Source organism: Galeopterus variegatus, unplaced genomic scaffold (assembly GCF_000696425.1).
Source record: "Galeopterus variegatus unplaced genomic scaffold, G_variegatus-3.0.2 Scaffold4528, whole genome shotgun sequence".
In the NCBI taxonomy this organism is placed as follows: Eukaryota; Metazoa; Chordata; class Mammalia; order Dermoptera; family Cynocephalidae; genus Galeopterus; species Galeopterus variegatus.
The window spans coordinates 75972-93663 of record NW_007730639.1 but is presented as its reverse complement, the minus strand read 5'-3'; the positions used below and the strand labels follow the sequence as shown (position 1 = coordinate 93663).

Genomic DNA, 17692 nt, shown 5'->3' with positions numbered 1-17692 from the left:
TGGGGGACCTGAACACCCCCTCTCGTGATTGGACAGATCATCTAAGCAAAACATCAACAGAGAAACACAAGATCTAAACAATACTTTAGACCAGTTGGATTTGGCAGATATCTACAGAACATTCCACCCAACAACCTCAGAATTTTCATTCTTCTCATCAGCACATAGAACATTCTCCAGGATAGACCACATGTTAGGTCACTAATCAAGTCTTAATAAATTCAAAAAAATTTGAATTATTCCATTTATTTTTTTCTGATCATAATGGATTACAATTAGAAAACAATAATAAATGAAACTCTGAAAACTATACAAACTCATGGAAATTAAACAACATTCTACTTAATGACATGTGGGTCCAAGAAGAAATTAAACAGGAAATCAAAAAATTTCTTGAAACTAATGAAAATAATGACACATCATACCAAAACCTGTGGGATACTGCAAAAGCAGTATTAAGGGGAAAATTTATTGCATTAAATGCTTATTTCAGAAGAATAGCAAGATGGCAAATAAATAACCTAATTTCACCTTAAAGATCCAGAAAAACAAGAACAATCCAAACCTAAAGTTAGTAGATGGAAAGAAATAATTAAGATCAGAGCAGAACTAAATGAAATAGCAATACGAAAAACAATACAAAAGATCAATGAAACAAAAAGTTGGTTTTCTGAAAAGATTAATAAAATCAACAAACCTTTAGCAAGACTAACTAAGAAAAGAAGAGAGAAGACCCAAATAACAAAAATTAGAAACGAAAAAGGTGATATTATGACTGACACCTCAGAAATGCATGGAATCATTAGAGACTACTATAAACATCTATATGTGAACAAATTTGAAAATCTGGAGGAAATGGATAAATTTCTGGATGCACACAAATTACTAAAACTGAGCCAAGAAGATTTAGAATCTCTGAACAGACCAGTAACAATAAAAGAAATTGAAGCTGTTATCAGAAGGCTCTCCCAAAAAAGAAAAGCCCAGAACCAGATGGGTTCACTGCAGAGTTCTACCAAATCTTCAAAGAGGAACTTATACCACTTCTCTATAAACTGTTCCAAAAGATTGAAACAGAGGCCATTCTCCCAAACTCATTCTATGAGGCAAATATCACCCTGATACCCAAAACAGACAAAGATGCATCAAAAATAGAAAACTACAGGCCAATATCCTTGATGAATATAGATGCAAAAATCCTGAATAAAATACTAGCTAACAGAATACAGCAACACATACACAAAATTATACACCATGATCAAGTGGGATTCATCCCAGGGATGTAAGGTTGGTTCAAAATATGCAAATCAATAAATGTGATACACCACATTAATAAGAGCAAAGACAAAAACCACATGATCATCTCTATTGATGCTAAAAAAGCATTTGACAAAATTCAACATCCTTTCATGATAAAGACTCTCTACAAGTTAGGCATAGATGGAAAGTATCTCAACATAATTAAAGCCATATACAATAAGCCCACTGCCTATATCATCCTGAACGGGGAAAAGCTGAAAGCTTTGCCCTTAAAAACAGGAACTAGACAAGGATGCCCACTCTCACCACTCCTATTCAACTTAGTGTTGGAAGTACTAGCCAGAGCAATCACAGAAGAGAAGGAAATAAAGGACATCCAGATTGGAAAGGATGAAGTCAAGCTGTCCCTTTTTGCAGATGACATGATCCTATATATTGAACAGCCTAAAGCTTCTATTAAAAAACTCCTAGAGTTGATAAATTATTTCAGCGAAGTTTCCATATATCCATAGCATTTCTATATTCCACCAGTGAACATGCAGAAAAAGAAATCAAGAAAGCCAGCCCATTCACAATAGCCACCAAAAAAAAAAAAAAAGAGTTTAGGAATAAAGCTGACCAAGGATGTGAAAAATCTCTATGAAGAGAACTAGATACCACTGTTGAGAGAAATTAAACAGGACACAAGAAGATGGAAAGATATCCCATGCTCTTGGATTAGAAGAATTAACATTGTGAAAATGTCCATACTACCCAAAGTGATCTACAGATTCAATGCAATCCCCATCAAATTTCCATTGACATTTTTCTCTGAAATGGAAAAAGCTATCCAAACATTTATATGCAACCAAATAAGACCACACACAGCCAAAGCAATCCTAAGCAAATAAATAAATAAATAAACCAAATGATCTACAGTTTCAATGCAATCCTCATCAAAACTCCAATGACATTTTTTCTCAGAATTGGAAAAAATATTGCTAATATTCAAATGGAATAACCAAAAACCACAAATAGCCAAAGCAATCCTAAGCAAAGAAACAAACAAACAAAAAGCCAGAGACATAACACTACCTGACTTTAAAATATACTACAAAGCTATAGTAACCAAAACTGCACGGTACTGGCATAAAAACTGACACCTTGATCAATGGAACAGAATAGAAAGTCCAGAAATAAACCCATGCACCTACAGTCATCTGATCTTTGATAAAGGCACCAAGACTACACACTGGGGAAGAGACTGCCTCTTTAGTAAATTGTGCTGGGAAAACTGGACATTCATGTGGAATGAAATTAGACCTTACCTCTCACCATATATCAAAATCAGCTCAAAATATATTGAACAAATATATATCCAGAAACAATAAAACTCTTTGAAGAAAACATAGGGGAAACACTCCAGGAAGTAGGAATGGGTACAGAATTCATGAATAGGACCCCAAAAGCATAGGCAACTAAAGGTAAAATAAACAAATGGGATTATATCAAACTAAAAAGCTTCTGCACAGCAAAAGAAACAGTCAACAGAGTAAAAACACAACCAACAGATTGGGAGAAAATATTTGCAAAATATACATCTGACTAAGGATTAATATCCAGAATATAAAAGGAACTCAAACAACTTTACAACAAAAAACCAAATAACCCAATTAAAAAATGGGCAAAGGAGCTGAACAGGCATTTCTCAAAGGAAGATATATGAATGGCCAACACATATGAAAAAATGCTCAATATCACTCAACATCTGGGAAATGCAAATGAAAACCACACTGAGATACCATCTCCCTCCAGTTAGGGTGGCTAACATCCAAAAGACTGAGAATGATAAGTGCTGGAGAGGTTGTGGAGAAAAAGGAACTCTCATCCACTGTTGGTGGGGCTGCAAAATGGTGTAGCCTTTATGGAAAATAATATGGAGGTTCCTCAAACAATTCCAGATAGATCTACCATGTGACCCAGCAATTCCACTGCTGGGAATATACTCAGAAGAATGGAAACCATCATGCCAAAGGGATACCTGTACTTCAGTGTTTATTGCAGCTCTATATACAATAGCCAAGAGCTGGAAACAGCCCAAATGTCCATCATCTGATGAGTGGATAAGGAAACTGTGGTACATCTACACAATTGAATACTACTCTGCTATAAAAAAGAATGAAATACTACCATTCACAACAACATGGATGGACTTAAGGAAAGTTATATTAAGTGAAACAAGTCAGGCACAGAAAGAAAAATACCACATGTTCTCACTTATTTGTGGGAGCTAAAAATTAATAAATAAATAAACACGCAGACAAATAAAGGGGGGGAGGACAGAATAACCACAAAAATTCCTTGAACTATTTAAGTCAAGTGCACAGATACTATGTTGAGGGGGAAGGGAGGAGGTGGAGAGGAATGGGTAAAGGGGCATGAAAATCAAGTACCATGTATTATAAGAAGTAAAATCAAATTAAATTAAATTTTAAAAAATAACCAGTTGAATGCCAGAAAATCATATTTTGGAGACCGTCTACTTAGACAGCTTGCTTTACATATAGTTTTTGTTTCTTAACCAGGTTACTGAGTCAAGGGCTGAGCCAATTAACAATTAGGGCCAAAGCCATTCAACTCTTGGAGCTCTGAGAGGAAAGCAGCAGACCTGAAGACAGGTCAGTTGTTGCACCATGGCTGCATTTCTCATGGGGCCTCAGTGTCTTTGGTGAAAACACCAAGAAGAGAAGCAAACAGAGGGAGTGCATAGTTAACAGAGGTTCAAGAGAAAGGGGTTTTCTCTCTCTCTCTGCTCTGCCATTTCCTGCCACATGGGACACTTGTAAAGCCACCACTAATGAAGACGTTCACCAGATGTGCTCCCTGGACTTTGGACTTCCCAGCCTCAGAAACTGGTGGAGCATTCTTCAAAGAGCTCAAACTCTGAATTCCCATCGGCTGGGATAACAGCTCAGCCCCTACTCCTGTGAAGTCCACAATGTTCAGCAAGACATCACACTGCCCTGTGCCTCAGTTTCTTCATCTGTAAAATGGATGCAATTGTGTTACCTTCCACACAGCAGTATTGGGAGAATGGAATGAGATCACACACTTGCAGCTTTCAGAACTGTGCCTGGCACAGACCATGTGCCTCCTAAACGCTACTTGTTCCTATTCTCAAGTATTTCAGCATAAATGACTTCAAGAATTCAGAGCATTAAGCATTAGGAGCAGGAAAAAAGCTTAATTCCAGAACTCGTTCAAGAATTTGCCCATGGGAGGGCTGCATGTGGCTTTCTTTGTGTCTGCCTTCTTTAAATTGAGAACTGCAGACTTTGGGTTTGTGCAGGCTGCACAAGTTGCCTAAGGCCATTGGGCCAGGGCAAACCTGGGCCCTTTATTCTCCCTCTTTCAGACTGTTCCAGTGTTTCTACTACCCTGTTTAGTTTAATGTACATTTCAAGATTACCCTAATACACGTCCTCAGAAATGTTTGTGGAAATTCTTTATAAGCAAATGGCTTTATTTCCCTTGAGTAGCTGCAGATACCTAGAAGCCATTACATTTTTTATTGAAGGGCTTAAACACCTGCATGCCCCAGGTCCCCATCCTGTGTACATCTGTTACCCCAGTCCACCCACGCTTCCATCGTGGGATGCTGCAATTATAAGGATCCAATGCCCTCTGGATCCATCCTAGATTCCCAGCCTCTAGTCATCGTTCCAAAGCCAGAATCCTGACAGCTCTTTTCAACACTGTGGTTCTTTCTTCACTAGTTGTTTTGGTTGGGTAGGGGGAAGACGGGGAACAGAGAAGCACATGTCACTTTGTATTTGTTTCCCCTTCCACTCCCCACAAAGATTTACTGAAGGCCTATTGAATGCCAGGCATTGGAGATTCAGCAGTGAGCAAGGGGGTTCTCAGCTATCAGAAAAATGACTTTCAATGGCAGAGGCAGAGCAGAAACAAACAAGCTCATAAATATGAAAGCTCCCAGGAGTGAGAAATGCTAGGAGGACAATAACATCAAAGGATGAAATTAAGAGGTCAGGAGAGCCAATGTAATCAGGAAAGGGTGGCCGAGAAAGACCTATAGGAAGAGACGTCATGTGTGAGCAGAAAGCTGAATGAAGTCAGGGAGAAGGCAAAGTTCCAGGAAGGGCACTCCAGGCAGAGAGGACAGCAAACGCCAGGGCCCTGAAGCTCCCTAAAAAGTTCTCTGTTGAACTCAGCCAATTCAAAGACTCCTCTCCAGTGGTGCACCCAATTTCAACAGCAGCTCATTTAGCAAAGACCAGGAGGTCTTGGAGAGGGCATGGAAGAGGAAGCCCCGTGATCTCCAACAATTCACTGCCACACAAAGGCAAAGGTAGGAAAAACACTCTTGTTCCCACTGGCAGTTAAGACAAGGTCTTCAGTCCTCCACGGAAAGTGGGGTGCCTCTAATCTGTGACCCCAGAGAAGTGATACTGGGAGAGTCCCTGCACAAAGAAGGCAACAAAATTGAGATGACAAAAGCCCTTATGTACCAGTCCTCTTATGACAAACTTCCTGAGAGTTTGACATGTTCAGAACTTAATTCTTGAGGCTCCCAGTTAAATCAAACTGGCCACCAGACGCGAGCCAACACCCACCTCCCCCAGAAAGTTGAGGCCAAGAGATGATTGATGCTCACTTGGTCATCAACCAAGCTCAAGGACATAAAAGCAAGATAAGAGAGGAATTTTATCCAGTTTTTGTTTCTGGAGCCAACAGCAAGGTTCGTCTAAATAGACTTTGGTCTGGTAAGATCCTCAACATTCACCAGTCTGTAGGGTCGGCTAGAACAGCAGCCTTATAGGGGATCTAGGCCTGTGTTCTACCTTGTGGCACCCCTTTTTATGACAAAATGACAGAAAAAGACAAAGATAAAGACCAGAAGAAAATAACATTAATAATAAAGAGTATTTCTGGCAGGAAGAGGATCAGACAACATGAATATTCTGTACCAAAGTACCAAAAGTACACCAGAGTCACTACACCTCCGACTAGTCACACAAACCCTTTTGTCCTATCAGTCAGGAAGAGATGCGATTTTTATGATCTACCACTTGACTGGATTCAACAGAAAGAGAGGGAGCAGGTCTGACTGGTAAGAAAGTCTTACCCTTTTCTGCTGGCTGTCAGGTTCTGGTCTCCATCTGCAGCTCCAGATGAGCAGGGCAGCTTTGGGATCCTGCTCACAGCACCATAACTGGAGGGGCCAAGGGAAAACTTCTTCATACCTAAGGGTTCAGTAATAAAAATCTCTGACAAACTTAGATCGATATGAAGAAAAGGCATAACAAATTTTATTATTTAACATGCTGGGAGAAGGCAAAGCACAGGGGAGTCACAAGAGAGCAATGTCCCAAATTCCAGTGAGGGTACAAAGCTCATATACCACTGTTCATGTGAGAAGGTCGGGGAGGGGAGGTAGAAGCCCCACAACTACAGCCTGAGTCCAAGTTTCTCTGAAGTTCTGGGGAAGCATGTCATTACAGGTGAAAGAAGAAAGTCAGAAGTTAAAGTCAAGTAGAAACATCTTGCAAAAGAAAATATTTCAGGTAATCTCATAGCTGCCCTCAGAAAGAGGAGACAGTAGCCAAAGGAGGGGCACTCGCAGGAAGCCTGGTTGTTTGCATTTACAGATGTAAGTTTCTTTCCAGGGAGAAACAGCCTTCTTGCCAGTCTTGTTTTTCCAGTCTTTCTGAATTAACCTTCTTGAAAAATGTCAAAGAAATATATTTTGGGACCAAAATATTTTGCTTTCCCACAACCCTAACAGACTAGACCAAACCAGACCAAACCAGAATGGAGTCACTTGTGCTAAATGCCACTTAATCAAAGAGAAATGTCCAGGAAACAGATAGATTCCAAAATAGACCAGTTTTCCAAAAGAGACAGAAACACTCCTGTTTCTCCTGTGACTTCCATTCTTGCCAGGGACTCATCAGTCACTGTGAACCCCAGAAAGTCAAATGCTCTCTCACAGCACAAACTAGTCCTGGATTTGAAAGTCAAAAAGAGCAGGGGCTCAATGAAAAAAAAAGCAGAGTCTGAACTGAGAGGAATTTACAACTCTCAGGAATTCATGAGGAAAACTGGGTTATATAATGTGGGAACAGGGAAATAGAACACTAGAAAGAAAATAAGTTGATTAGTTAACATCATGTTACTACGTCAGATCACTTTTTTTTTTTTTTTTTGTCTTTTTTCGTGACCGGTAAGGGGATCACTACCCTTGGTGTGGTGTCGCTCGCACTGCGCTCAGCCAGTGAGCGCACCGGCCATTCCTATATAGGATCTGAACCCGTGGCGGGAGCGTCGCTGTGCTCCCAGCCCCACACTCTCCCGAGTGCGCCACGGGGCCGGCCCCAGGTCACTTTTTTCTAAGGGTTAAAGCCGAGAAGACTTCCTTATTGCACTGACTCAGGTAGACTAGAATCTCCTGTTTTCAGAAAAAACTGGACAATTTTGGAATCTATCTGCTTCCTTAAATTTCAGTTTGGTTAACTGCTATTTAGCACAAATGACTCCATTTTGGTTTGGTCTGGTCTGTTGGGGCCTAGTGCAGGAGCTCAGTCCAAAATAATGGCCTCCCACAATTTTCGTTTACCATATCTATGTGGCTAAAATTGTTTCCTCTGTCTTTAGATGTTTACCTGACAAGCTGTGGTGGCCCCTGTTGTGAGCAGTGGCCTCCCTGTCTAGGGCATTCCAGTCAACCTCAGAGGGCCTGGCAGCTTTCCTGCAGCTACCCTCCTTATGCATAAGCCTATCTCCTCTTTCAATAAAGCCTTGCTTCTTTTACTGCTGGGTACATTCTTCATTTCTATGACTTTGGAATGCAAGAGCCTAATTCAATCACTGGCAAAAACTGGAAAGCTTTGGGCACCAGGTAAGACTCTAACTGCAAGAAGCAAGTAGACACAGGGACTGTTTTGCTCCCAGGTCTCTGCTGCTGGGTAAGTCTCTCGTGGAGACCCTGGCCTGAATTCTGACAAGGCAATGCTTTCTTCTCTTTTACTCTCCTTGTTCCACCTTGTCTTCCTCTTTAAAGTGACTGCTGGACAAATACAGCTTAAACTACTCTCAACCTGGGAGAAGCATGCTCCCTCTGACTGGTGATGGCTTGCCCTGGCAGGTAACTGGGAGAGGTGGGAAGGCCAGTCCTACACCGTGAAGGTGTTGCTTCCCCCTGACTGAGCAGGTTCCCACTGATGGGGGGACTCATGACAGTGCTGGGGATTCATTCCCTCCCATGCCACGCAGTGACTGGAAGTCTGGAAGCTACTAAAACTCTCTTTACCTTTCTCTGATTTTCTGAGCCCTCTTCTTGATTGTAACCCAGTAACACCAATTTTCAACTTCTGACCTCCAGAACTATAAGATAAATTTCTGTTTTTTTGAGCCACTAACTTTGTGGTAATTTGTCACAGCAGAACATTAGGAAACTAACAGAACATTCCTATTCTATGGGGAAAAAAAATCCCAAAGGCTTAAGACAATATTTTATTTCTTATATAAGCTACAAGTTTATGGTGTATTGTGAGTCCTGTCTGTCATTGTCACTGAAGATTCCATGCTGATGGAGCAGACCCCATTGTGAGCTTTGTGGATCTCTGTGGAAGAGCAAAGAGGATCCAGAGAGGTTCTTGCAGTTAAAGAACTGGACCCCTCACACTATACCCGTCACTCATGCTCACAACTCAGGGGTACAACAGAGCCACATGGCCCCATCCCATGCTATGTTCCAGAAAGTGCAACACTCCATGAGGACAGAAAGTGGGAAGCCTGAAATACTTGATGAGGCATGGCACTTCCAGATAGGGCACAGGAGCTCCACTCAGACACTCAAACCCACACTCTCCCATGTCACTTAACCTCTGTTCAGAAGAAACTCTGTGCCTCAGTTTCCTCATTTGTAATAGAGTCCCATGTTGCAGGCGTGCTGTGCAGGTTAAATGTGATGACACATGCAATGTGCTGAGCTCCAGGCCTGCTCACGGTGCGTGCTCAGACAGTGAAAGTCGCTGTTGATAAGCACTTGGGAAAACACACAGGATCCTGGGAGGATGGATGACTGACCACTTTGTGTTTCCCTCCAGGAGCATCAGGACAGGAGGAGCTGCGGGTGACTCAGCCTGAGCCATCAGTGTCGGTCGCGCCTGGAGAGGCGGCCACTCTGCGCTGCACTGTGACCTCCATGATCCCCATGGGGCCCATGCAGTGGTTCAGGGGGGAAGAGCCACGCCGGCAGCTGATCTTCAGTTTCAAAGAGGGACAAGAAGCCCTCTTCCCCCGGGTAACGCGTATTGGAAGCACCACAGAGAGAGACAACAAGGACTTTTCCATCCTCATCAGAAACGTCACCACAGCTGACGCTGGCACCTACTACTGTGTCAAGTTCCGGAAAGGGACTCCTGATGTGGAGTTTAAGTCTGGGGCAGGCACCGAGCTGTCCGTGCGTGGTGAGTACGGCGTGGGCCTCCTTCGTCCCCTGGTGTGTGACAGCAAGACAGTAGTGACGCCCTCTGCTCTGTGAGCATCGAGTAGGAAGCAGGTGCGGTGGGTGCTCATTTCCATGATCCGAGTCTACAGACCAGGGATGGCGGCCTGGAGAGGCCACGCTGTGTGTCAGGGCCCCAGGTGGTAAAGGGGACATCTGCACCCCTGGTCCGCCTGCTCCACTGCCATTGCCTTTTCCAGCCTGGCCCAGCCCCTTGGCTGCACAGATGAGGGAGGGGGCAGTTAGTGACCTGCCCAGTTCGAGGTGACCCCTGCCCCGCTGCCTCTGGGGAGCACTTCCACTCAGGGCGGCTGAGTCTTCTCTTTCCTCAGAAACTCTGAGAACCTTCTGTGAGCCAGGCTGTGCTGTGGATGCTGTGGAAACAACGAGAACGGATGGGCAAACTTTCCCCCACCAGCTGACATTCTCTTCCCTTCCAGGGAGGAAAAATCCATCCAGGGCAGGGAGGTGGATGTGTTTTCTTTATTACATCTTTAGAAACCCCACACTGAACAGATTCCTCAGAGGCTCAGATTCACTGTGTTCTCTTCCCTTCCAGGGAGGAGAAATCCATCCAGGGCAGGGAGGTGGATGTGTTTTCTTTATTACATCTTTAGAAACCCCACACTGAACAGATTCCTCAGAGGCTCAGATTCACTGTTTAATCTGCTGGTCCTGGCGGCTTGGTGTTTGCTCTGGGTTTGTTCAGAAAGTCACTGAGGCTCCGAGCAGAGCTGGGCCATCCTAGAATATACCTCACCCCAAGCAGGAGGTCCCCCATGTGAGTGACTTAGGGGATCCCCAGTTAAGGCAGCCAAGATGCTCCTTTTGGGTTTCCTGCCATTGACCCAGGATCTGCTTTCTTACTCCTGAATCCTAGTATGTCAGCACAGGAAGGACCTCTAGACCATCCCACCCAACCCCTTTTACAGATGAGGAGCCTGAGGCCCAGAGGTGACATGTGCCTTGCGTGTGGTCACATGACCAGTTAGTGAGGGGATGGGGACCAGACCCAGATCTAATATCAGGCAGGTTCATTCCTGGCCCGGTGTTAGACTCTCTCCATCAAAGAGCCTGGTGCATAGAAGGCACTGAGTAAAAGTTTTTTGACACAAACCACTGACCAGGGAGCCAACATTTCCCTTTTTTATCAGTTTCCCAAAGGTTCAAAATGCCCCTCATATTCACACCCTGAAGCCTGTTGGAAAATCTCTCCCAAACGTGAGCTCTATCATTCCGTATCGCTATTCTGCGTCAGTACAGTAGTTCCAGCTTATCGACAGTTCTATGTTCTGAGGTTTCAGTTACCAGAGGTCAACTGTGGTCGGAATTACATGATTTTGAGAGAGAGAGAGAGACCATATTCACATAACTTTTATACAGTATATTTCTATGATTTTCTTATTGTCGCTAATCTCTTTTTATGCCTAATTTGTAAATTTAACTTTATCATTGGTATGTATGTATGGGAAAAAACGTAGTATATAGAGGGTTCGGTTTGGTATCATCTGTGGTTTCAGGCATCTATTGGGGTCTTGGAACTTACCCCCACCCTGGCGGATTAAAGGGGGACAGCTGTACATAGAGAGCTGATCCATTGTTTACACCTTTAAAATACATCATCATATGAATATAATTTATATTAGTCTCCTGTTGATGGACATTTAAGTTGCTCCCAACCTTGGGCTGTGGACATAGGGCTGCAGGGGAGGTCCTTGGGTGTGCATCGTCCCACACAGGTGGTGATGCCCAAGGGAAGTGGCAGTGCTGGGTCAGAGGGTTCCCTCCTGGATATAGTGGCAATCAAGTGTCCCCACAACTCTTGGACACAGGCAGGGAAGGAGGCTTTATCCTGATTTTGCAGATATCACAGACAAGGACACTGAAGTCCCCAGGTGGTGCATCCCATGTCTAGGCAGTCACAGCTAGAACGTGGCTCAACTGGGACTCAGAACTACTTCTCCTAGTGGGTTCTCATGGCTTCTCCTGTTTGTCATGCCCTCAGCCTAAATGATGCCCTGGAGGAGGAAGGAGGAATGTGGGAGGGGTACAGGGAGTGGCAGCAGGCCAGATGCTGGGTCTCCATCCTGGCATGTTCTGCTCATGCCCAGTAGTGCGAGGGAAGGGCTGTTAGTTGCCCCTTTACAGATGAGGACACTGAGGCTCAGGTTGTGGACCTGACCTGTGAGCAGGGAGGGGGCAAAGGTCTGAACCCCAACAGCCTGACTCACAGCCCCTGTCTCTGCAGCACCCCATGTGCTTCTCACATGTGGAGAACTGCTCCAGTGTTCTCTCCTAAAATCCTGTGTTGTTCTGCTTCACAGCAATAAGCATTAAAAAAACAAAGTGCTGTGGGTGTAAGAGGGGCTGGCTTTAACCCCAGATCAAAAAGATGGCACAGACATCTCATGATGTGTGGAACCTGCTCCAAAAGCACGTGTCACACCTGTGCAGCATTTTGACCCTTGTCCTCACTGTGGTGTTGTCACTTCTCACCAAGCAGCATCCATGAAGCAGAGATGGCTTCCTACAGCCAGCAGACCATGTGCACCCCTGCTCATGGCACTGAAGGCCAAGGAAATACCAGACAAGGCATGTCCTAGAGGGCACTGGGGCCTGTGGGACAAGAGATTACACTCTCCCCTGGAGTGTCAGGAGGCCACCATCTTACACTGAGAACTACAGGGTAACCAGCCCGGCTTGGGCACCCAGGAAGGAGCTTCTCCCTAGAATTGCTTGACGTGAAGAATCTCAAAGAGAAAAGGGGAGGTGGTGGTCAGTGTCAGGGCTTGACATGTCAGGTCACTTGCTCTATCGATGGACATGAAAGCAGGGGGGCACAGGAACTGCCTGCTGGAATGCAGTGGGGACAAGGAGACAGTGCCCTCAGTTCTCTCAGCCTCGGTTTTCTCATCTGTAAAGTGGTGATAACCATGGACTCCTTTTAGGTGAGTGAAAAGGATTTGAGGTCCTCCCTGTAAATCACCTAATCACCCCCAAATTGAGGCGTTATTTCCAGGTTGTGTGACCTTGAGTGACACAGTTCCCTTTGCTGAGCCTCAGTTTCCCTATCTGTAGAATGTTGGGTGATTGTACCAGCATTTCCAGGATGTCATGAGGACACAGTGAGCCTGGTGAGAGAACAGACCGTCAGTAAGCCACGGGGTTGTCACCCTGAGGTTGTACAATCTTGTGCAAGTCTTGGCTTCCCTTGAGTCCTCAGTTTCCCCATCTGTGACATGATGATCATCATGGCTACCATTTGGCTTGCTGTGAGTTTTGCTTCGTTTTTGTCTTGTTTTTGGCAGCTGGCTGGTTTGGGGATCCAACCCCATGACCTTGGTGTTCCCAGCAGCACTCTCTCCCAGACCCAGGCTCCAGCTTAGAAATGTTACTTTAATTGGTTTGACATGGGCCCGGGCATCTGAAGACAATTACTCCAGAAGACTCCAGTACACAGCCAAAGTGAGAACCCTGAGCTAGACATCCTGAGGTGACATAGGAAAAGTTGGGTTTTTTCCCATGGCTCCCGGGCATCTGAAGACAATTACTCCAGAAGACTCCAGTACACAGCCAAAGTGAGAACACTGTGTTAGACATCCTGAGGTGACATAGGAAAAGTTGGGTTTTTTCCCATGGCAGAGGTGGTGCCCATGGTGTCCATGGTGCCAGGGCTTTGAGAAGAGCATTTGGAGTGTGAGTGTTTCAGGATAGCACGTGTGTGGATGGCATGGCCAGGACAGGCCAGACAAAGCCCTGCTCACATCCCCCCCTCAGTGCTGGTACCTTCCTGTCTTTAAACAGATTTGTGTCTAAACGGGCACTGGAATCCCAGCGACACCCCAGATGTCACTGAGAATCTGTTCCCTGTTCCTTTCAAAACGCTCTGGCTTTTTCTCAGTAGCTCCTCTGGAGGAAGATGCCTGTGATCTTGTTTGTATTTTGAAAGCCAATTCACCAAACTTGTTTCCTGAGGGTATTATTCAGAACAGAGGGTAAGAACCATAATTTGGTGATTTCTGCAACCTTTTTTCACTTGGGTTTTTCATGACAGCTGCAGGGAGCAGGACTTGGGACTTCTCTTGGTGTTTGAGCTCTGGTTTTGTTCTGCCTTCTGACTGCCTAAAGAATAAATACGTAATTTCAGAATTAGTAATGACCAGATCGCGTTGTAACAGTCGGAGGTGTTATTCATTAAGCACCTACTATGTGCCAGCTCTGTGTTTTACAATTATCCTCACTCATCCTACCAGGGTGTGGGTTTTATCCACTCTCAGCCCTGGCCAGCCACGCTCCTCCTGAGCCTCGTCCCATAAAAGGGCTCACACTTGGACCCCCTCACAGGGCTGGTGGGAGGATTGCAGAGCTGGGGGCACGGAGGGAGCAGCCAGCCTCAGGCTCCCGAGAAGCCCTGGATAATTGGTAACTGATTCCAGCCTCTTGGCCTTCAGGGATGTACAGGCTGCTGGTGTTCTGATGACTTGGCTGATTGAAGTGACACCCCCCCAACTGTCCCCTCAACTGCGGGATGGGTGTTAGGGAGAAAGTTAAATATTCACAAATGCAAGTACTTGTGATGTTTGCCACTTGACGACTATTCTGGAATGAGCTGGCTAATAATTAGTAATTTGGAGGCACCCTTTAGGACCCGTCTGCAGGGGAAGCTGCCCTCCTTCTTGGGATTCTCCCATTCACGTGCTTGCAGGACCAGCAGGTGCTGCTGCCTGCTTAGTCGGCCTGTGTCTGTGTCTCTTGTCATTAGNTTTTTCATGACAGCTGCAGGGAGCAGGACTTGGGACTTCTCTTGGTGTTTGAGCTCTGGTTTTGTTCTGCCTTCTGACTGCCTAAAGAATAAATACGTAATTTCAGAATTAGTAATGACCAGATCGCGTTGTAACAGTCGGAGGTGTTATTCATTAAGCACCTACTATGTGCCAGCTCTGTGTTTTACAATTATCCTCACTCATCCTACCAGGGTGTGGGTTTTATCCACTCTCAGCCCTGGCCAGCCACGCTCCTCCTGAGCCTCGTCCCATAAAAGGGCTCACACTTGGACCCCCTCACAGGGCTGGTGGGAGGATTGCAGAGCTGGGGGCACGGAGGGAGCAGCCAGCCTCAGGCTCCCGCGAAGCCCTGGATAATTGGTAACTGATTCCAGCCTCTCGGCCTTCAGGGATGTACGGGCTGCTGGTGTTCTGATGACTTGACTGATTGAAGTGACACCCCCCAACTGTCCCCTCAACTGCGGGATGGGTGTTAGGGAGCAAGTTAAATATTCACAAATGCAAGTACTTGTGATGTTTGCCACTTGGCGACTATTCTGGAATGAGCTGGCTAATAATTAGTAATTTGGAGGCACCCTTTAGGACCCGTCTGCAGGGGAAGCTGCCCTCCTTCTTGGGATTCTCCCATTCACGTGCTTGCAGGACCAGCAGGTGCTGCTGCCTGCTTAGTCGGCCTGTGTCTGTGTCTCTTGTCATTAGTGTGCGATTAAGACATTGACCACCTTTGGCTTTCTCAGCACTCAGTGCTCTTTGTTTTCAAACCAAAACTTACCCAACAGCAGACCCCAGATTCACAAAAGCATTCCTTCGCCCTCTCCCTTTCAAATTCAGGACCTGGCACAGATTAGAAGCTACCAGAATAGTTGTGGAAAGAATGAAAAATATGGAGTAAATTCATAAATACCTGAGGGGAGATTTTGGATTTAAGTACAGTCTAGGTTAAAGAGATTTGTGTCTGTTTATTTTTGTGAAGCATCTTCTGTGTTTGCTCCAAAGCAAAAATGCCTCCATTGCCTCATTTAATCCTGGCTGCAGCCCAGGAAGTAGAAGAGCCGGCTGCCCCATTGCACAGATGACGAGCCGGGACGGGCCACACCTCTCCTGGGGTGGCCAGCCTGGTCACAGCTCTCATGGTGGGGCCGCTTGGCCCCTTCTTCCTCTGCATTTACTTCTATAAATGCTCTCTCTGAGGCTGGTAAGCTTTCCAGGAAGCCAGCTTGGCGCAGTTAATGCAAAGAGTGAGACCAGTCAGTAAGTTTGTTTCTCTGCCAAGATTGGTAAGAAATCACCTGGTGCAGGGACAAGGACATTGAGGTCAGGCCTGGAACCCATCTGCCCCTTCCTCACTGTCTGACCTCGGGCTGGTCTGTTCACCTCCAGGAGTCTGGGTGTCCTCTACTGTAAAACGATGACACCGTCCTCCTAGCATTATTAGAAGGGTTAAAAATAATGTCTGGGAAGGTTCTTAAGAGTGTCACATGCTTATCGCTAGTGACGGCCATCGCAGTCATCTTTCTTGTGTATAAATCTTCCTATTGCAGCCAAACCCTTGGCCCCCAATGTAACGGGCCCTGCGGCGAGGGCCACACCTGGGCAGACAGTGAGCTTCACCTGTGAGTCCCACGGCTTCTCTCCTCGAAACATCACGCTGAAATGGTTCAAAAACGGGAATGAGCTCTCAGACTTCCAGACCAACGTGGAGCTCACAGGAGAAAGCATCTCCTACCGCATCTCCAGCACCGCCCAGGTGGTGCTGGCTCCCGGGGATGTTCGCTCTCAGGTCATCTGTGAGGTGGCCCACATCACCTTGCAGGGCGGCCCTCCTCTCCGTGGGACCGCCAGCTTGTCTGAGACCATCCGAGGTAGATGACCCCCACACCCAGCCCGAGCCCTCCCCTGATGGCCAAGCCTGTTTCTCCTCCCTGGCCTGGAACCTAGTTCCTAACCATCCCGCCCACCTACACTGTACCTAGATGGGCTGGTCACTTACTGTCATTTTAATGGCAGCTGCCAGGTGAACACCTGCTGTGTGCCAAGCACTGTGCTAGTAGTTTCACTAATTTTACCAATAGCAACTGCAATTATTGAGCACCGCCTCTGAGCCAAGCCCCTATGTGCTTGGTGATTTCATTTATTTTCCTACAGTTATTTTGTTCTGACTGCATGCCGGGGTTGTGCTTGTAGAACTCAGTCATTATTATCCTATTAGGAGCTCCTAGTTCTTGTGCACCTACTGTGTGCTGGGCACTATACTTAGTGACCTCATTCGTGTACAATAAGTACTCTCACTGTCTGAGCGCCTGCTGCATGCCTGGCACTGTGCGGGTGATTCCCTTGCCAGGGTGGTGGGAGCTGAGTTACTGAGGCTCTCCTCTGTGATCTGTGTGTGCCATAAGGTCAGAGCTTCTGCCCTGTGCTCTTTCAGTTCCGCCCACCTTGGAGGTTACCCAGCTCCCCACGATAGCAGGGAACCAGGTAAATGTCACCTGCCAGGTGGGGAAGTTCTACCCCCAGAGACTAAACCTGACCTGGCTGGAGAATGGAAACGTGTCCCGAACAGAATCGGCCTCGACCCTCGTGGAGAACAAGGATGGCACCTATAACTGGACGAGCTGGCTCCTGGTGAACTCTTCCGCCCACAGGGAGGATGTGGTGCTCACCTGCCAGGTGCAGCATGACGGGCAGCCAGCGGTCAGCAGAAGCCACACCCTGGAGGTGTCTGCCCAGCAGAAGGAGCAGGGCACAGATGCCACCCCTGGTGAGGCCTCCCCTCCAGGTGACCTGGGTCTTTGTAAATTTTATCCTAATGTTATCTATTTTTTTTAATGTTAAAAGTAGTAGTTGATGCTTATTATGGAATAATCTAGAAGTCAGTAAACAGAAAGAGGAATTTTAACATGAGCTTCCCTCCTGCAAATCCCCCACTCCAAAAGTCACCACGGGAGAGAGTCAGGCACACATCCTGATAGAGCTTCTGACCAAAATATGTATTAAAGTGAGAGAGAAGGGAGGGAGGGGATGGCCTGTTCAAGGGGATCGCCTGTTCACAGTGTCCCGCCTCCTGCCTTCTTCACCTACAGTTGTCACCTTCGCCGTTCCTCTCAGCCACCTCCCTGCTCCTTGCTTTCTAGCCTCTGCC

At 46.0% G+C, this 17692-nt stretch overlaps 1 protein-coding gene across 1 annotated transcript; it reads left to right on the top strand.

The window, feature by feature from the left end:
* The first annotated feature begins 5899 nt into the window (after positions 1–5899).
* Positions 5900–17416, top strand: SIRPB1 (signal-regulatory protein beta 1). The gene is made up of 4 exons (XM_008587761.1): positions 5900–6023; positions 9369–9731; positions 16095–16415; positions 16979–17416. Exons 1-4 carry the CDS (start codon positions 5900–5902, stop codon positions 17377–17379), a joined length of 1209 nt encoding a protein of 402 aa, XP_008585983.1. The 3' UTR covers positions 17380–17416.
* Positions 17417–17692: the final 276 nt, after the last annotated feature.